General features: G+C 37.7%; 1 protein-coding gene across 1 annotated transcript; it reads left to right on the forward strand.

The window, feature by feature from the left end:
- Positions 1 to 6,777: 6,777 nt before the first annotated feature.
- On the forward strand, positions 6,778 to 20,786 carry LOC145775316 (dihydroorotate dehydrogenase (quinone), mitochondrial-like). The gene is made up of 8 exons (XM_082586588.1): positions 6,778 to 6,867; positions 8,993 to 9,205; positions 9,760 to 9,959; positions 13,493 to 13,554; positions 16,600 to 16,796; positions 17,097 to 17,204; positions 18,739 to 18,892; positions 19,131 to 20,786. The coding sequence occupies exons 1-8, from the start codon at positions 6,865 to 6,867 to the stop codon at positions 19,340 to 19,342; spliced, it is 1,149 nt and encodes a 382-aa protein (XP_082442714.1). The 5' UTR covers positions 6,778 to 6,864; the 3' UTR covers positions 19,343 to 20,786.
- Positions 20,787 to 21,435: the final 649 nt, after the last annotated feature.

A 21,435-nucleotide genomic window follows, 5' to 3' on the forward strand; every position in this document is an offset into this window, starting at 1 on the left:
TCAAATATCTCAGCCAGGAATTAGCAACAAGAAAACATAGAGACTTAGCTTTATTTCTGAAAAATGCCCAAGAAAACATGATCTTATCCTTTTGCTATGCCACCGGACAGCACCATTTTACAGTAATATTCATACCCACATTTTTGTTGAACATGCTCTCAGAATGCACCAAATTCAAAGTAATTTTTCAAAATTTTCTGGGGGAGGCCCCCAGACCCTCCGCCGCTAGGTGTCGCCTTCAGCGAGCACGCCGTCAGGCTTCGCCTGCCGGCCGTCAACACCCCCCTCCCGTTTCTAAATACTTTACTGAATTAGATCATTGTCCTTGGGGCCCGCAAAACATATTCCGCACAGGGCCGCAATACCCTAAGACCGGCACTGGCTACAGGAGCCACAGTTGTGGAGTATTTCAGAGCAGGGGTCAAAATCTGAAATTTTTGGAAAAAGACAGGAGTCGGAGTTGATTTTTTTTTACCAGTTAATGGGTTACTTTTAGCGCACAAATATTTGCGCTGGAGGTTTTCTTGTCACAAAAATTGTTTTCGCAATATAGGCTAATATAGCCTAACTAGGCTATAATTTGTCGGTTTTTCGTTCAGCATTTTGCAAGAAAACAGATGATATTGAAATTTAGAAATAAAACAGAGTCTGCCCTGCTTCTGTATTCCTGCAGAAAAGATTAGGCTATTGTGAGGCTGTAGCCTATTTCTATGTTCAATTCTTTTGAAAGAAAATAATAGGTTAGGCTAATATTAAGTTATGTTTCTCGGCAGCCGATTGTAGCAAGACTTAACAGCGATAGACTTAAGCTATAAATTTCTTATAACAGTTTTATTCTAAATGATGACTCTTCCAGTGACTTGACTGATCCTGACCTTGATTATAAACCTGTTGATAAAGCAAAATTATTCTGACAGTCCGATCTCTGAACATAATGATAGTCTTCCTGATTCACATAATGCAGAACAGTTAGGTAGCGGGACGCGCAACTCCGTTGTTCCGCCAACATTAGAAGGGTAAATTGCCAATTTGACATTTTTTTTACGCTTTGCTGCTGACTTGCTTTCAACTAAAAACTTTAAATTACTTCAAAATCAACTTCACTCTTTTTATATAACCCATAAAAAATACATTATTTTGTAAATAAAATAAAAAAATTATCCTTCTACTATAATGTTGCGGATGAACGAAAACCGGATGTAGTTACGCATCCTGGTAATCTACTGTCCCTACAGTTAGGCTACTTCAAAATTTAAAGAAGTTAGGTTTATAGAAAATATTTGCATAGGCTAGCCTACATACATGAGTGAGTTCTAACAATTAACTCACCCCAGTATCAGGGTGGCTTGTGACACAGTTGGCTATGGGTGAAATGTTACAATTTCAATTAGGCCGTTTCATTAACTTATAGGCCTACTATTAAAATAGGCTAGACTGCGTAATAGGCTACTGATGGAAAACTTTGACACAACACCATTGAATTTATTGATTGGTTGGTTAATTGGTTTTGAATCTTTATCCTCTGACTTACAAAGCCTTAGGCTAATATAGGTTATTCCTGGTAGTTTCGCATAAGTTACTTGTAGAGGCTCTCGACGCAGGGCCTGCCATCGAGATTGGCAGAGTGAAGTCTTTCGATTGTTGAAGAATTGTTGTTGCCGGGGAATTATTCCATCCACGATAGGTAGCTTACCGCTGAATGGGAGAGCAGTCCTGAAATGTGTTGCTCAAGCGCACACCCCAAGAGTCGAACCAGCGCCGCGTGATCTTGAGCCGGACGAGTAACCCCTGAGCTAACGGGGCGGACTATTGAACTTTCAAATTTAGGCTAATAGACAAAAATCATGAACAAATAACACTATCCATAACAATGCATTATCATTTATCACCAGGATTGCAAACACATGATCCCTACCAACCAATCAAGGTAGGCTATTTGGTCTCGATAAGGCACCCTTTTATGAGTTTTTTTTCTGCATGTTTAGGCACAGATGCAGCAACAAGAGATAGCCTAGCCTACAAGTAAGAACGTAAAAATGTAATCAACTATAGGCTACTAAATAATACAAAATTTGATACCAACTTAGTACGGTGCATTTTCCAGTTGGGGTGAGAAATAGTAGCCTATTACTTGCAATGTGTAACAACTCACCCCAATAATAGTTGGCTGAATAAGATCAACATCATGTTAAAAATGTGACACAAACTTTAAAATATTTTCAATGAATCTATACTGCACTTCAAGTCTAAAATGACTTTGAAACCAGTCAAATATCACTCATCGCTTTGTGGCAATGAGATTTTGTTTGACAAAGCAAAATTATACTTTCATTCGCTAAAACTAGCCTATTTTTTATCAATAATTTTCTTCTGCAGCTTTCAAAATGGCTAAAGCTTTGTATATAGGCTACCGCTACCGGTAGGCTACATGGAAACCAAAAACCTGAAAAAACTTAGGCTATTTAAATATTAAAAGAACTCTAACAACCCTCCCCGTTCACCCCAGTGTCGCCAAAATATGTGGAGCAGGTGTAGAGCCCTATGGTCCTATGTTCTACGTAACAAGCGATTTCACCTATTAAGATCTCTTGCCAAACTCGAACGGCTAAGATAAGACGGCGCGGCTTTCTTAGGCAATCTTGAACAACAAAACACAGAACATTGAACAACACTGGCAACAACACTTCAGCAATCGAAAAACTTTACTCTGCCATTCTCGCTAAAAGCCCAAATTCAAAAGCTTCTGCCAGTATACGAAACTACTATTAGGAATCCCCTATCAAAGGCTTTGTCAGTCCGAAGATAACATGCAAAACGAAACCAATCCTACGCCTCCATAGGGCTACGGTCTTTGTTCTTTCGGACTCTCTCACTGATGTTTTTTTTATTTTTTTTTTATGTAGGAGTAACGTTTGTGTCGTATCCAAACAATAACAAATAATATGGTTTTATTTATTGTTTGATGCTTTATTTACTGTCCCTAGCTTTATTGAGGACAAACATGTTTTCGTTTATCAACCGTTGCACAAACTCCTCAGATCGCTTTATACTAGACCTGATGTCATCTGATTGTTTTTATCGTTCTGAATAGGCCTACTTTCAACGTTCATTGCACGGTAGCCTATGTAGCCTATAAGTTTGTAACAGTAGACATCTAGTGGGCTCTTAAACTGATGACATCCAAAGTGGCTCCACTGTGACCTTTGTGCATTTGCAGTTTGTAGGCCTATATTATTTCGTTGTTTTGTTTTGGATATGGACAGCTTTGTTTGACGCAAATAAACAATTAGGCCTATATTGTTGCTTTAGCCTACAACACAGCAGTAGCCTAGGCTATAAGGTCTTTAATTATAGCGACACCGCTCGTTTTTAATTTTATATCAAGTTTACGATGCCATCACCATGGCGACCTTTATACAAGTATAAGTAGGTTTCTACAAGACTTAAATTCTACAAGACTTATTTCTTATTTCTACAAGATTTAACTTATTTTCTACAAGATCTAACTTATTTCTACAAGACTCGAATCTTTGGCATTGGCATAAACATTGTCAGCTAAACACTGTCTAAAAAATCGTAATAACACTTTTCAGTCTCAATTTCCGAAAGACATTTATTTAATTAGCTGGATTGATAGTATGTTCCAACTGCTTCCAAAAAGAGCCAAATATTGAAAACAAAGGGCCAAGGGGCCAAACAACTTTTTTTTGCGCCAACTGCCTCTAAAAAGTGCCAATCTGGCAAGCCTGCGGCCACTGAGCTGCATCCATTTATCACAAAAGGAAAAACCTAGAACATCACACAACTCAGGCGAAAGAGAAATTGAAAAAAGAAAACTAATCGGGAAAAAATGATGGTTTGCGAAAATGAGAGAACTTGTATACCTGGGATTGGTATATAATTCCCCCCCACCCCCCTTGGTAACTCATAACAAAGACAGGACTCAATGGACATGGTTCTTTCGCCTTAGTTATGTGCTGTTCTAGGCGTTACCATCACAAAACTCATTTTCAAACAAAAGTTGCCACTTGTAGACATTTATTGAAATTTGGAAAAACACTTGAAGGCTGTGGTAGCCCTTGATTTATACATTTTTAGCAATAAACATGGTTTTATTGGAAAAAGATGGCCATTAAAATGTGGAGACACTTTTTCACCGGAACATTTTGGTGTCGTTGAAGTTAAAAAACTTTGCAAAAACTACAGACATTTTGGAACAGTGCTGTGGATATTCCTCAGTGTTTGTCTGGCAACATAATCTCAGATTAACTGGTGTGAACTGTGAGTTTTAGCGGCTGCATTTGAATCAGTCAATCAGGTCAAGGTTGCCCACTGGTAAAATTCAAACAGTGTAGTTATTTACACTATGAAAATTAACTGTTCTGTTACTCATACCAACGAGATATAACACAATGAGTGGAAACTCACTCTTCTCTTAGTGTTTCTCTTTTATCTCTCTCGTTTCTCTACGTCGTTCGTTTCATGGTTCACTGTTTGCACATGGAAGGCTACAGACTGCGACCGTACGGGTGTACGGCGTGCTAAGAATGCACTAAAGCAAGGTTAAAGTGACGGCGAATACCACGAAGCAATTGGACTGTTTCGACCATAGTATTATTGTTAGGTGCTCAATATAAAGTGAGAAGCCATACAATGCTGGGCATGTTTAGGTTAAAAATTTAGGGCATTTTCTCAGCCACCATTTTGTAGAGGGGATCCTGATGCGGTTCTAGTTTAAAAATACCTTAGTGCCAGTCTGGTTGTTTTTGGGACAGCTTCTTTGCCTGTGGTAAATGCTTCAGCAGATTTTGTGGTAATGTGCGTGAATATGTTATCATTGGGCTGAGCATTTTGACATCCAATGCATACCTTGTATGCTTCTATTGCACTTAATAACTGAGAAATAGTACAGTTTCTGGCACTTAGTGCAGAAGTGGCAGTGAGGAGGACAGCCCACCCAAAAAATGTAACACCTATTTCCAAATTTTCAAACAGTAACGGTGTACGGTCACAGGGTGCTTCCTTGTAAGTAAAAATAATGTATTTCTCATCATCATCGGCGACAAACTGCCATGGTTGCCGCAAGTGTTGGTTTGCTTGTTTCATTAAGTCTTTCAAGTTTGTTGCATAAGTTCTTTCTAAGAGAGGCCGTTTCTTAGGTGAAGGTCTGACTTTGGCTACAGCTTTAGGAATTGACTTCTGTGGCAGCTTTAAAGTTGGCAGGGCACCAATCACTAGCTCTTTACGAGTTCCCTCTGAAAGAACATAACATAGAGTGAATGCATTCACTTACAAGTTCTAATGTAAAATGTAGAGACTGGTCTTTACCGACCGACAATTGAATATTTGACCAACATTTCAAAAACTTATATTTGAAACAAGAGCAGTCAAGTTCACAAAATTTCTGCTTAGTTTGTTACTGTAGCTCGATAGCTGTTTATGTGCTTATCTCATACCAGTGTCAGACAAATTTACAGGAGAAGTTTTGCCTCTTGTTAACTTGTGTCGCTGCATCACAATGTCCACTTATTAGAAATATATATACATTATAATACTATCATACAATGTTAACTTTTCACATGAAAACAATTTGGCAACCCTACTTCTGCATAACTGTAATATGTGGCACATTTACTAGTATTTAAATGCATCCTTACTGTTTAAAATGTACTTTTCTTCGAAGTGCTCTTCACAGATATTCACTTTGTCTTTTTTAAACAAACTCTTGATGTTGTCATCTTGTCTATATGACAACACTATCTTTTCCAGATTATCAGCCCATTCTTTCTTGTTTTCTTTACAATAATTCTTGCTAGGCACACTAAACAAGTGATGGCGTGGTGTGCCATTACTACATTGAGGCATACAGCATATTATCGGCATTATATCTCTGAGCTTGTGATTCTACCTATCAATTATTGCTTTTTCACTGTTTTATTTGTTACCTACTATTCTATACCTAAACACTAAATTGAGAGCCGCTCTGATATCAATCATTCATTAATCTGAGCGGGATATAAATGCTATCGTTATTATTATTATTATAATTTCACGATTCAACTAGCAACAGTGCAAGACTATAGCCTAAGGTTTTAAAAACATTGTAAGACTTACGACGCTAGTCTAGACGGCTTATTAGAAATTCAGGTCCTTCAAAATTGATTAAGTTGCTGACAGGCTAACAGTAGCCTGGCTGGGTTAACTTTAAGGCTACACTAGAGTTTAATTTTAGGCTTCTGACAATAACATAATGTTAAATAATAGGTTGAAAATAGCCTAAGATGTAAATAGCACCTTACCCATGGTACAAAACTATATTACTAATTAGCCAAGCACCTTAGGCGGTGAGATAGCTCAGTGGTAGAGCTCAACGCACATAAAATCGAAGGAACATCCCATCTAAAACTCTTGTGATGTCCGTTTAATCTACTGCGCAAGTGTCTGTAGTGAAGCGTGACGGCCGACACGTAAAACGGAGCAAAAAGAGGAGTTTCCACTCATTGTGTTATATCTCGTTGCTCATACTATGCTCATACCATACAACTAAAGGTTTAGCTTGGAAAAAATTTCGCATCTATTTACAAATAGTGGGTACGCTTATTTATTTAGACAACTTCTGAGTTGCAGACTTTTGACTTTAGTGACCTTTTGGTCTTTGCTGCCATCCATGTTGTACAAACTATTTTCGTTTTGTGTTTGTACATTTTTTCTGGTTTACGAAAACAAAGAAACAGACTCCTAGCGTTACTTTTTGAATTCTATTTGGCTTTCATTGACAGGCGTAGAAAAAAATTAAGAAGTATTTATGAGAATTTTAAGATAGCCTTAACATGATTTTTATCTTCCTGGATTAATATCTTTATAATGGTAAGTCTTGTGTCTGCCTAGCCTGCTTACAATACTTTATAGTTCAAATGTAACTACCGTACTTGTCATACTCATAGCTCTTGTATTTGCGTGACAGAACAAAGAATACCCGACAGCAAGACACGAGTCATTATATACTAGTGCTTTACAGGTTTCCAATACAGATTATGTAAATGCACAGACACTTAACAGTAAGCTCATTGATATGTTGTTTAAATAAATAGTTATTATAATGTCATTAATGATACTTGAAATTTACTGAATCATACTTGTGGTTGATAGGCCTATGATGACTTATCCATTTTCCTGCATTGTGTTTGCAAAAAAGATATTTGATTGAGAAAATGCTTTTATACTTTCACTGCACACAAAATAGCTTGGCATGTATATTTTCTTCACTTTACTTGATACATTTTATTTCATTGTTCATTATTAATAGTTGCTCTAAGGCAATGGTTCTCAATCTGTGGTACGCGTACCACTAGTGGTACGCGGGAGCTTTCCAAGTGGTACTTTGCTATGCCACATTTTTGTTGAAAATGCTCTCAGAACGCACCAAATTCAAAGTAACTTTTCAAAATTTTCTGGGAGAGGCCCCCAGACCCCCCGCCGTTGTGTGTTGCCTTCGGCAAAGACGCCGTCGGGCTTCGCCCGCCGGCCGTCAATCCCCCCCCTCTTTCAAAATTACTGGCTACGCTACTAGGTGGTACGCAGCGCTAGTAAAAGTTGCCAAGTGGTACGCAATCACTAAAAAATTGAGAACCACTGCTCTAAGGGTATGGTCTCCTACCCCAGTTGAGCATGACATCTTGTGCTCAAGGGCATATTTTTGCAAATATGCAAATTTTTGCATGCACCACAATCAAATAAACTTGCCACCACATAATGCGACAGAACAAATTACGAATTTCAAAGCTATTATTATATATTAGCTTTTGTATTGTTATAGTCAGCAAAAAAGGCAAGAGTTATTATGTTTATGATAGTGATAATTGATAATAATGATAGTGTTGCAAGCACAGTAGTGCTTTTTCACCTTCAAGATAACTTACTTAACAAAAATAGTAAAAAAAATGAAATAGAATACTAACAAGGAAGTCATAAACAAGAGACAAAACATCAAGAAAAACAAGTCAATACTACCTGGAGTATACATACGGTATGATATCATATAAAGGCACAGCATAACTCTAAAAAAAGAAAACGAAAAACACCTGGGGCTGGAGAGAGAGAATTGTTCGTTATATTTACCTTCCTAATTGTGTCGAGAAAACAAAAACACATTTACACAAAATCAAAATATAGCAATAGAAAGGTCTGGCAGCACCAAACAATCTTGCGGTTAACCAGTCAAGGTGCTGCCTGACATCAGGCTTCATACATTGCAACGTCAAACATTTTACATTACTTAGCTGCATCAAGAGACACCATATAAGATAGAATATATTTTGATATTCTGATCCATTTGACATCAGTTTATTTTGATATGATCTATTTGATATCAGTTTATTTTGATATGATCTGAACAGCTAACTTAACATGTGAATGTGTGTAAAAGTCTGCTTAAATAAATAGACACTATATAATACGCCACTGAGCCTCAGAGGTTATGATTACCATATATGGTAGCTATAGCCACAGCATTTTGTATTAAGTTCAGGCTTTTAAGCTTCCGGCAGACATTGTGGTGTTGGACGTTGAAAAGTGGCATCCTAAACAAGGTTGTCGGCTTCCACGTAAGTCAATATTTTTCCACTTGCGTTTACATGTGAAACTTTATTCTCAAACAAAGCAAAGTCTCTCACACACCGATTGCAACTATTGCTGAGGAATGTTTCACAAAAACGCTGAACGTTGCCTATAAAAATTCGAAAACTGCAGTAACTCAACACTAACGAAATACACATCACAAAATCTACATTAAATGAAATTAAGTCTATTGGGTAGGAGAAAGCGCTTTTTGCTGTAATGACAGATTTATATGTTGGCTGGCGAAATGAAGCTGTAGTAGGCCATGCTTGGTGGCTGAAAAAATATAAGAGATGAAAGGCCTGCAGTGGAATTTTTGTTGTTGAAACAAAGGTGATATATTGCATACAGGCTAAATATTGTTTCTTTTATTTAGCGTCATATTGTAGAAACTACAGCCTTGGTTTGGGGAGCAGTCGGTGTGTGCTGTGGAGTGCAAGCATACCAAGGACAGCCTCATTTTTATTCAAAAGTTCTCATGCCACATCTTCACTATTTTTGCAATCCTGAAACTGCTCATAACCTTTCTATAAAATTTTTATCCCATGGGTGGGTTCCCCAATGCAGAGTAAAGGATGATGCAATATTGGTGAGTTACCACAAGAAATGTTTATTTTACTAAGGTGTTTCTTATTGAAATTGTACCTCATAGGCAAAGCTTTGCAGTTTTATTTGTAATTTCTTGCCAGATTGCTTTGCAGCTCATGTTAAAAACGATTGTGTAATTGTTAAACAAGTATATATATACAACTTTATTGCATATGAAAAATTTGTTTCTGTTTTGAGAATCATCAGTTCATCACTTGTGTACTAATTATCAAATTTTAAAGATTAATAAAAAAGATCATTTCATTATCGACATTAGATCTTGTTGATGTACAGGTTCAAAGGCTAAAACTAGTTGATTGGACCCAAGAAGAGAGGATAGCAGTGGCAGTACAATAGTACATTAGACCCCAAATCAAACTCTGTTATGGTTATCCTCATCAGCATGTTGTACAAAGCATTTCACACTTATTGTCCACGTAGTACTGTTCATAACATGAGCTACCCCAGTCTCAGACTAAAGTTATTATTCTCAAGATCATTTATCCATTGAGAAGATAATACATAAAATAAAGAAATGTGCTATTCTTATTCCAGAAAACAACTGTTCTGAACAAAACGTTTTCCAACCCAATTGGAATAGCAGCAGGACTGGATAAGCATGCCGAAGCAATGACTGGCTTGGAGAAAGTGGGGTTTGGTTTTGTGGAAGTTGGAAGTGTCACACCTTTGCCACAGAAAGGCAATAAAAAGCCAAGAGTATTTCGTCTCCCAGAAGATGGTGCTGTAATCAACAGGTTGTCAATAATTTTTATTTCAGAAAAAAATCGCGTTAACTCAATTCCGTCATTTGATATCAAGTTGTGCAGTCTCAGCTTGTTGCCATGTTTGGACTTGTTTGGTAATACATCAGATTTGCTTGAATTTTTTTTTAAACTTCCCTAATTAACTAACAAATCGCAATTAGGAAACAAACGTATATTTTTTTTATCAAAAGTGGGAAAAGCTAGCTGGAAAAGAAGGTCTGGTGCTAAGGCACTTCCTCAAATGGGCTATTTACCTTATCAGAAGCAATCTGTTTCCTTTTTCTTATACTATAGGCTATTTTTTGCCTTCACTTTTTCAGACTACTATTGTAAACTCTTGGTCTGATTGCCAATTCTCACACATAACAACATGCAACCGCTTATCACCGCTTATCAAATATAATATATATATAATATACATAATATATATAATCATAGGCGTCGAAATAGGGTGGGCAGGGTGGGCGACGCCCACCCTGCCGTGAAACGAGGGTGGGCAAAATATGTTTCGCCCACCCTGTTTTCATGACACTTATGAAGTGTTCGTTACAATTATTTCCGTTTTTCTTAAACGCTGGACTATCCAACCAACTGCAGCGCAACTTCTTGTTTTACGCTATGTCTCTCGCTAGGTATCCGACAGAACAAAGCAATTCCGTAACAACGCTGCGTGGAAAAACGGCGGTACGCACTGCATTGTTGTTGCTACGGCAACTGCCACAGCTGGCAATTCCTGGTGAGAGAAAGCCACGTTTGATCTTTTCTCCAAATTTGCGTCGGCAATTTGATCTTTTCTCCGAATGGTTTCACTTTCGTTACGTCACAATCAAACTTCAGTTCCCGGTCAGCGTAAGGGAATGTGAATATGACATCATAATGAACATGACAATAAAATAACCGATACAAACTAAAGACGTACTAAAAACAATCGCTTTTACAAATGCGGCAAATCCGAAGGCGCCACTTTAAAGATAACAGGTCAAGAGTCACGCGCTTTTTTGGTTGCAAAGGAAAACATAAAAGAAGTTTGTTTAGTTTAGCAGTGCTCATAAGATCGCAAGATGCAAGAAAGAAAACATCCAACCTATTAAAGCTTAATTGCTGCAGCGACGCTAAACTCAGTCTTTGTGAGAAAGACTAACCACACTTTTCGAAATTAGCGTCGGCAATTGCCGAGGTGATTGTAAGGACAACAAGATTACAAGAAAAAACTAATTTTCTTAGACTACACCAGACTAGAATGTTGATTCAATCTTACTATTTCTGGATGTTTTGTTTGGGTTACTTCCTACTTCGCCGGCGCTTAGACACGTGCCCAGCTGGGAGAATCTTTTATAAAAATATCACCCTATAATTCAGGCCTCGAAACTGAAGGCGGCCATCGCCGCGATTAACCTACAAAAACCGACATTTTGTCCGCCGGGTCTCGCCCTTCCGTCGGCCGCATTTGTCCGCCATGAAGTTCCGAGAAAATTTTACACAAGCGGCCTTGTAAATAAAGTAGTAGTACTTTGCCACTTATAATCACAAAGGACTAGAAAAGAGGTAAAGCACTCGATAAATCACAATACACCCTGTATATGCTTGAATTGTTAACATTATTGAGTGATCAAGCAGCTGATGTCTGACGATAAGCAGGATGCAAGTGACATCACAATACACTTTATTAATGCGATAAATTCAGTCTTCGAAATTAGCGTCGGCAAATGGCGCATTAGCGTCGGCAATAAAAATGCCGAGGCCACACGAGCGCTTGTAACGTTAGGGTTATACATTCCTCCCAGTCGTTATGGCACAGCATAGATTTGTTCCCTAGTCAACACCCTGATTGATCTTTATGAAAAAGAAAGAGGCCTGTGGACTTGTGGAGTGGTATCAAGGCCCGAAAGCCGCAAAACGTGGACACTTCATTGCGAACGGCAAAGACGGTATAGATTTACAGCTAAGCGATGAGCCTCTTGATGTGTCTGATTCCAGTGATGACGCGACAACCTCGTGCTCCGATACAGCATCTGATGATTCCGATTCTGACAGCTAGTTCTTTATCAAACAGACTTTGTGTTGTTCGCAGTATCCCAATTGTGCTGAAATTATGTTAGTGTATACGTAAATCGAGGCAATCTTCTCACAGGGAGCTATTAATTTGTTACCTGTAGGCTACCTGGTTGAGCAATTGACGTTATTTTATGATAATTCAACGTTGCTAGATGTCGAATTAATGTAAAACAAACGTAACTTTCTTATTGTAACATTGTTGTTATGCATTGTTGTTACGCAATATAACCGAGCGGAAAAATTAAATCGATTTGTGCGGACTCGAACGTTGAATCAACCCAAAATTAACTTACTTTTCCCCGTGAGTTATTTAACGTGAATTCCTGCAACAGCGTGCCACGTGCGTATCTTGTAGCTTGCTTTATCGCTACTTTTGGCATTATTACATCACAACAAATCAAACAGTGCGGTCGTGACAGACTACTCTAGTATATTTTTCGCTTCTGCCGAAGTAAAAATGTGCTAATTGCGAAGACTGTATGTTGATGCGTGTCGAAGTTCCGATGGCCGCCGAACAGCTTGCTTCAGTCGGACACGTTTGGCCGCCGGAAAAAAAAAAGTTGTTTCAAGGCCTGCTATTTGTATTGATTTAACTCCAGTAGACGTCAAATTATTGTAAGCATCTACTCCTTGTTGCGCCTCGCTTTCCGTTATCTCGTCCAGCTGATACAGAATCTGATGATATCGATTCTGACTAGTTATCAAACAGACTTTGTGTTGCTCGCAGTGTCCTAATTGTGCCGAAATTATGTTGGCTTATAAGCTTACGTAAATCGAGGCGATCTTCTCGCAGGGAGCTATTAATATGTTACCTGTACCTGGTTGAGTAATTAACGTTATTTTATGATAATTCAACATCGCTAGATGTCAAATTAATGTAAAACAAACGTAAATTTCTTATTGGGCATTGTTGTTACGCAATATAACCCGCCGGAAAAATTAAATCGATTTGTGCTGACTCGAACGTTGAATCAACCCAAAATTAACTTACTTTCCCCTCCCGGTGAGTTTTTCAACGTGAATTACCGTAACAGCGTGCGTATCGCGTTGCTCGCTTTATCACTACTTTTGGTATTATTACATCACAACAAATCAAACAATGCGTTCGTAATAGACTACTCTAGTATATTTTTCGCTTCTCGTTTTACATGTTTTAGTACAATCTTTTCCTAATAAATATTCACAGTAATTGCCGAGGCAATTTCAAATTTTGCCGTTTGGCCTCGGCAACGTTTTTGCCGAAGTAAAAATATGCTTATTTCGAAGACTGAACCATTGCGAATTTGCAAACATACACAATACACATTCAATGAAATCTGTTTGAAAACTCTCGCCCACCCAGAATTCGTCTCTTCTAAGAAAAAATCGACGCCTATGTATATAATATATATATATTATATATAACCTTTGAATATTCATTCATCTTTTTATAATGTTGTCATTTAAGTAAAATATATGTTTTACGTCAGGTATGGCTTTAACAGCTGTGGTCATGATGCAGCAGCCAAACGGTTGAAAGCATACAAATCTAGTAAGCATATTTTTATAAGATATATACAGTAGGGTGCATCATCTCCCCCTTATTTTGGAAATTGAATTTGTTCCATTGATAAATGGTGTCCATTTAAGGTAAAATGACACCAAAAAAATTTTGGTGGTCAGGGGACCCTCCCTACCACCACCTCCTGACCCCCCTAAATCGGCTTTTCAAAAATCGCCATAACTCAAAAACCAAACAAGATAGACATATGTTGTTTGGTACCAAATTTGTTGTACCTACTTGATTTAATTCAAATCTGCAGAAAAAAACTACGTTTAAAGAGTCTCACGAATTAGTTTCTTAGGAGGCTACCAGCACAGATGTGTAAATAATTGTAGTGTACAAGAAAACTCACATGCAACAAGCAGTTGATAACTTGTGCTATTTACTTTGAGGTTTGTACTAATTTACAGCAGACACAGTGACCATAATTACTGACATAATTTCTCCATAATGCAATTTCCATTGATGTGATTAGCTAAGTGATAGGGCAGTGATATCATTTCAGTCCTCCCACATTTCAGTTGGAATTATTTCTTGACTTTGTATTTTGTTCTCCCAGCAGTAAGCCATGTTGTTAACATAAAGTTAAATTCCAGTCAGTTAGATTTTCATGTTAATCAGTGATGTTTAGGTATATACCAGTACTAGTTATTTAGAAAGTATTATAACAATACAGTATAATATAACGTTTTTTCATTAACAGAACTAGTTGCTATAAAGTATCTTATTATCTAATTGCTATAAAGTATCCTATTTCTAGTGCTTAGTTCAGTACAGACTTGAGTGTTTGCTTAGTTAAGCTGTGCATCATGGTTTCTATGAGAGCATCAGCTGTTGATATGAATGCACTCGGTGGGACTATTTGGAGCTCATTATAGTCTTCTCTAGGTATGTCATTGTTATCTTTTTTTGTAAGCAGCTGAGTAGCAAGATCTGTGGGCATCTTTTTTTAATACATTTAGAAAATTTATTCCGTCAGGTGAAATGCAGTCAGGTTCATTTAAGCAAGGAGGAAGGCACAAACTGTTCTTGAGACACATGACTAATTGACTAAAGTAAGTTCGAAAGTTTTTAAGCATTGTAATTTCTGGAGACATGGAGGTTTTGATTCACAATACGTCAAACACACTGCCAACAATCAGCTCTCCAATGTGCTTTCTGCAGGCACACCATAGCAGTGGCTTGTCTAATCTGTTTTGCAGCTCCACACAGCCTCCTGATCACAGACCAGTGTTTGTAGATGTGGTATCGAAAACCATACTTACAGCCCCATCTAAAGAACAGTTCCGGTCACTTAGTAAGTCAGAAGTGAAGTCCCCAACAATACTCCCAACTGACTGCTCATCGTCGGGGCTAAACGTTGGCACACCAAGCCGTTTGGTCTCAAGATCTGTTGATATCAAAACTGGCATTATTTCATCCTTCTTATACTTGTCTTGAAATAGTGGAAGCAGCTTGGAATCCCAATGTATGTTATACAACAACAGTGGTGTCCAGTCTTCTTTGATGATTTCCGACATGCTATAATTCTTTTGTATCAATCACATGCCGTGTATGACAATGCAAATTTTGATAACAACTGTGAATCAGTGAGCTCTTCTGTTCCTGAGTATGTGCATTCCATTCATGAAGCTTTGTAGAAAAGCTGATCCAGCTGCTGGTGAAATCCCGCATCTCGCCATAACTTCAACAACTGAATTTCTTGCCAGGATATTATAAGGCACATCCAGAAGTGCACCAGTTTTCAATGTTCTCCTGTGTGCATCTGATTCTGTGCTACAGCTTTGCACATTATCATCCCCTGATGTTGCACTGTCAGACGTTTATGATAACCAGGAAAAAATGTCTGAAGGCACCTTTTCAAACTGACTTCTCAGTGCATTAACTGCAGCATTCCTTCTTTGATTTAGTCTTTTTGTGCTGTTTTTGCTTACTTTTTACAAAATTTGATCGGTCATAACTTCCAATAGTTGCTGAATGATCCCCAAACATCGAAATCAAGAAATTTCTATCAGCATCAAATGGAAATGGCTTGGTTAATGCATCAGCTGTTGTAATAATGAAAGTTTTGTTGAAAAAGTCTTCATGCTGTTTCAAGTAATTATGGTCACTGTGTCTGCTGTAAATTAGCACAAACCTCAAAGTAAATAGCACGAGTTATCAACTGCTTGTTGCATGTGAGTTTTCTTGTACACTACAATTATTTACACATCTGTGCTGGTAGCTTCCTAAGAAACTAATTCGTGAGACTTTTTAAATGTAGTTTTTTTCTGCAGATTTGAATTAAATCAAGTAGGTACAGCAAATTTGGTACCAAACAACATATGTCTATCTTGTTTGGTTTTTGAGTTATGGCGATTTTTGAAAAGCCGATTTAGGGGGGTCAGGAGGTGGTGGTAGGGAGGGTCCCCTGACCACCAAAATTTTTTTGGTGTCATTTTACCTTAAATGGACACCATTTATCAATGGAACAAATTCAATTTCCAAAATAAGGGGGAGATGATGCACCCTAATATACAGGTTTTTCCAATTTTGAATTCTTGTACTTCTTAGTGTCAAACTCAATATATAACCCATTATATTGTAGGATTATGGCTTTTACAAAAGTTTTTTTGGAATGATGAAATATTGTAGAGTTTTTTCTTCTGCTGATTAGTTTTGATTATTTTTCTGTGAAAATACTGACTAAAAGTTTTACATATCCTATTTGGGTAGTTTTCTCCAGTACAGTAACTTCAGGTATATGCAATGAGGGAGTCAAACGTACTTAAATACTTAAGGCTATCTGGCCAAATTTTATATATATACAAATGCAATAGTCCATAATCCGAATAACTTAAAATATATAGAGTTTCTTCGTTTTGCTTACCAGAGATGGGTGGTTTGCAACCATCAGTTGTGCCCCTTCTTTAGTGAACATGTGGCGAGTTTGAAGTGATTTGAAAAGGAAAAGTTTTGTTGCCGATTGTCGTTGTGTGCTTTGTTACATGAAGAAAATAACTTTAATGTGGTTTCCATTTCATTACGTTTCAGGTGGATCACACGACGTGGTGTTGGGTGTTAACTTGGGGAAAAATAAAACTTCTCCAAATAGCACTGAAGATTATGTGAAAGGAGTCCATGCATTAGGTGGCTTTGCTGATTATATCGTCATCAATGTGTCTAGTCCAAACACTCCAGGATTAAGAAAATTGCAAAAAGTTGATCAGCTTGAAGATATCTGCTCATCAGTAAGACTTATATGTGAATGGTTGCATTGTACATGAACATACAAAGAATTTACTTTCAGCAGTTTTCTTCACTGACAATGTGAAATAGTTGCGTCTAATTCTTCTTCTGACTTTATTCCCATTGCAAGTGGGGTCGCCGGTGCAGATTGCAATCCTCCACAACACTCTGTCAGCAACATCTTCTTCCTTCACTCCGATTACTTCCGTACTTTTTGCCACACAGTTAAAAATAGTTATGTCTATAGTTTTTTAAGTTGCACAATTAAATCAATGTTTTTTTGTTTTGCGTGTTTTTGTCAGGTTCTTGCTGCCAGAGACAAGCTTGACAATCAACCCCCAGTGTTTGTTAAAATCGCTCCTGATCTTAACGAGAGCGACAAAAAAGACATCGCGGCATCTATTGTCAAGGTCGGTGCATTATTTTGTTATACAGCTCAGTTTTTGTTTCCTTGCGTAAAGATTTGCATAAGCCAGAGATGTCTGAAGTTGCGATACGTTTTTGTATAGCTCAGGCCTGTTGTTGCACAATGTGTTATTTTTGGCCTGCAAACACACAGAAATTGTACAAATTCAGTTTGCATTTTTTTAAATTAATGACAACTGTATTTTCTCACAGACAAAAGCTAGGCGAGAAAATTTGGAATCATTGTTGCGCCATAATTGCGAAATGAACTAAATTTTTGCCTGGAGTGAATTGTAATGAGTGTGATACAGTCGAGCATTCATTTATTTTCTTGCTAGCAATTTTAACGACCGCTTTAGAGATTTTACTGCAGTTGTAAAGGGCTTATTGCTATTCACTTTCTTTTGACTTAAACTCTAACGAACTGACTAAACGGCAAACGTAAACGTCATGTAAGGGGTCAAAGTAAACGCTTTAAAGACACTTTAAAAGCTTTCTTAAAAGAATTCGCCATCGATGTAGATTCATGGGAAGACTTAGCCGCAGAACGACCAACATTGCGCAGTCTTATTTATAAAGTCGCAGAATCAGCTGAGAAACACCGTACGCTATCTGCTGTCAAAAAACGAGAACATCGCAAGGCCCGAGCCTCAAACAACCCTGGTCCTAGCCAACCATCCTTCCAATGTCCATCCTGCAGTAGAAGCTTCACCGCACAGATAGGCCTCATCAGCTATCTCCGCACTCATGTAGCCTTCACTGACCAAAGCCCACACTAAAAAAGTTTGATCTCAGTCTCCTTGGCCATCTTCGGAAAGGGAGGGCGAACATCATCATCGTCACTTAAACCCTGATGAGGCTCCTACTAATTAAGCTTTTCTGCGACGCCGAAGCCGACAGCAATATCTTTTGTGCCTTTTTACCAGCAGCTGGAGAAAAACAAATTTCCAGAAATGCTAAAGTTTGCAAAGAAAATGTTGAGTTTGTTCGGGTCAACATATTTGTGTGAGCAGACGTTCTCGGTTATAGACTTGAACAAGAACCGCTTGAGATGAAAACTTAACGAATGCCAACTACTAACTTCGAACCAGACTTGACCTAGGTATAGAATTCCAGAAGTCAGTTTCATCCTTCACATTAACACAGCTGCGTTTTACAAAGTTTCTGGATGTGTTAGTTTTTGATGGAAAGCATATAACTTATACAGCCTAACTTATCATATCCCATGATATGCATGCAAAAAAAAGCATGCATATTGCTTTGTTGTAGGAAAATGACACTGAGTAATACAACATCGCTGTGTACTGTGTATGCATCTTTCTTGACGCAAAACAAGATTGTCAGGGGTTGTTTGCTCATGGGCACTTCCACATCAAATCTGGCCAACCTGGGAAAAGTTTGGACACCCCTGGCCTAAGCCCTGTCCACAGAACCTTACTTTTCATCTGTAGTGTTTCCATAATGCTAACAAAATTATCAGAAATCATGTGCAGTACACTTTGAGTTATCAATTGGGTTGTGTTTGTTGGAACTGTTCAGACTAAAGTTGATGGACTTATCGTCTCCAACACAACAATCGAACGGCCGGATTACTTGAAAAGCCAGAACAAGAAGGAAACAGGAGGATTGAGCGGAAAGCCGTTATGCGATAAATCAACCTCCATAATTTCTGATATGTATAAATTTACTAATGGTGAGTGAAATGTATCGTTAGTTGCACTTTGTGTATGATTTGTAATGACATTGATATTGCTGAAAGATAAATAAAAAGTTAGAAATCTATAATTAACTGATTGGTTGTAAATGAAACAACTTTAATACTTTTATATGATAGAAATTGGTTTACATTTGTCTTTTTTTTCGAGTTCGGTTATTTTAAGTAGATTATTTTATTTCAGTATGATCTTGCAAATAACTGAAGGTCTTTTCAGGTAAAATCCCTATCATCGGCGTTGGAGGTGTATGGAATGGATACGATGCTTACCAGAAGATTCGTGCGGGTGCCTCTCTCGTTCAACTTTACACAGCTATGATATATGAAGGGCCACCTGTGGTGGGGACCATCAAACAACAACTCGCTTTCATGCTTAAGCATGATGGCTTCACCAACGTTTCTGAGGCAGTGGGAGCTGACCATCGCTAGCACATTGACATTTTGCGATTCACTCGGAATACTATCGTGTTTTATGAGATCAAGGACCGAGAGTCTTCTTTTTTGTTTCAACTTACCATGGTGCATGCGGCGATAACTGATGCGGAGTTACGATTTATTTGCGTTGAGAATAGTTCACTTCTACACTTGAATTGATCGGGAAAGCGGTTGTATTATTGTGGACTTAAAATAGCCAAAAGTAAATTTAGTCTTGCTGTTTAATCCTGACGTACAATCATAGCTTGGGAAGATTGCAGTTTCGGTGTTTTATTTTAGCGTGTGTTGTAGAGACCACCCCATTAATACCCTTTAAAAGTTTGTGATCATGTGACTGCGTATTGTTTAACTTTGATAACCTAAAACTAGCCTGTTTTATTTTTATTCACGTAATAGTCCGATTGGTTTTGCGTTTTCAACTTTTTGTTTTGCATTGTTCTTCATAACTACTCACTACTGTACTCAGGTGTGCTGAGCTTTTTATCAGAAAGAAAAGTTTTGTGAATTGTGGATAAATTTTAAAATGTTGATTCTACGTAGGCTATATGATCATGCTGCCTGTACATGAATCGGTTTTCCGTAAATTCAGTTTGGTCACTGCTCTTAACGAACCCTCAAAGTGATTGTCCGTGCACAGCCTGATTGTTTAATGTTTAGTGTTCACTGCCTACTACAGCATAAAAATAGTTTCCATTAACGAAGTACAACTTGCGTAAGTACATCATAACTTAATCCTTAAACTATTTTTCACTTATACATTACCGGTACATCAGTTATTACATTTGTAATATGTATCATTTTAAGTCTGATGCATAATTTAAATAAATAAAAGTAATAAACATTTAAAGAAACTCAACAAACATGAAAACTGACAACAAACGAATAGCCTACATTTTTGAAAAATGTTTTTTTTTCGGCTAATTCTTCATTTGCGATGTTTTTTGTCAGTTTCATTTTTATCGCTGCGAAGAAGTGGACAATTGCCTACAACAAAAAATGCGTTTAAAACTTTTTCGACTGTAGCCCAGCTACTTGCACAATTGCAGAGTAGGCTATGCTTTGTGAGGCTGTGAGACTTCAACATAATATCAGTGGCTGTGTGTGTATCACAGCAGATTCGGCCTTTGGCTCGTAAATTTTGCCATTGTGCAAAAAAAACTCTGTATTCTCTATTCTACGCTGGTAGCCTATCTGCAGTTTTGTCAGTAGTCTGCTGAAGTGTAATTACTGTATAAGTAGTAGGGTGTCCCACTTTTAGGCGACTTTTCAGGAAAATTAGGTTCGGGTCAAATTCTAACTGGATTTTCGTCACTGATTTCAAAAATGACATTATTTTTTTCATTATGACGTCATCTTGATGTGCCAGCTAGCGGATTTTGCTATTTTGGCCTTATCATGAATATGGTAAGAGCTAGAGACTTGGAGCTTGTGCCAAAATGACCGGAAGGGACGAGTTTCTATTTGTTGTCAATACAATATGAAACGCTAACTGCAACAGAAAAGGAGTTATTTTGAAAAAACATGTTTTTGCTTATTTTTAGACAAAAAAAATGAGAAACACAGCAATTTTGCTACAGTGATGCTTTTATTTCGATTGTTAAGTTGCTCCACCTTGTTTAGCAATTAAGTACAGTGGTAGTAGCCTAGTAGTGGTACACACTTTTGAATGTCTCTTCCATGTAAATGAGATTTATTTTACACACGCAAAAAGCTTTTTGGAAGGCAAAGTGCAAGGCCCTAATGCATACGAAGATGGTGGTTTGATGAAAATAATTAAGAAAATATCAAAACTTAAGCCCCAACATCTGAAAATCCGACAATATTGTAAAGTTTCATCACAGCTATAGCCGCAAATCATTTAAAAACCAATATCTTATGGTTTTCTGAGCACAAGAAAGAAGCTAAGATTCATCTTTTCGGAGCGACCATATGTGTCTTCTTGCTATGGCAGTTCATTTAGTGATGAATGTTCTAGAAAATTTGAAACCCCTACTTTTTATCGTCAAGAAAGGGTGTCCCATGCGCGTTGAATAACAACAGCGAGTGGTTACTTAAGATTGCTGATTTTTGGGTATTGTTTTGGGCCT

The sequence above is a fragment of the Aplidium turbinatum genome, chromosome 8, assembly GCF_918807975.1.
Source record: "Aplidium turbinatum chromosome 8, kaAplTurb1.1, whole genome shotgun sequence".
NCBI classification, from domain to species: domain Eukaryota; kingdom Metazoa; phylum Chordata; class Ascidiacea; order Aplousobranchia; family Polyclinidae; genus Aplidium; species Aplidium turbinatum.

Excerpts from the sequence above, each read along its gene's own strand:
- LOC145775316 (XM_082586588.1), top strand. Across the intron at positions 9,960-13,492 it reads GATGGTGCTGTAATCAACAG|GTATGGCTTTAACAGCTGTG; the intron begins GTTGTCAATAAT and ends GTTTTACGTCAG. Across the intron at positions 16,797-17,096 it reads TTGAAGATATCTGCTCATCA|GTTCTTGCTGCCAGAGACAA; the intron begins GTAAGACTTATA and ends TGTTTTTGTCAG.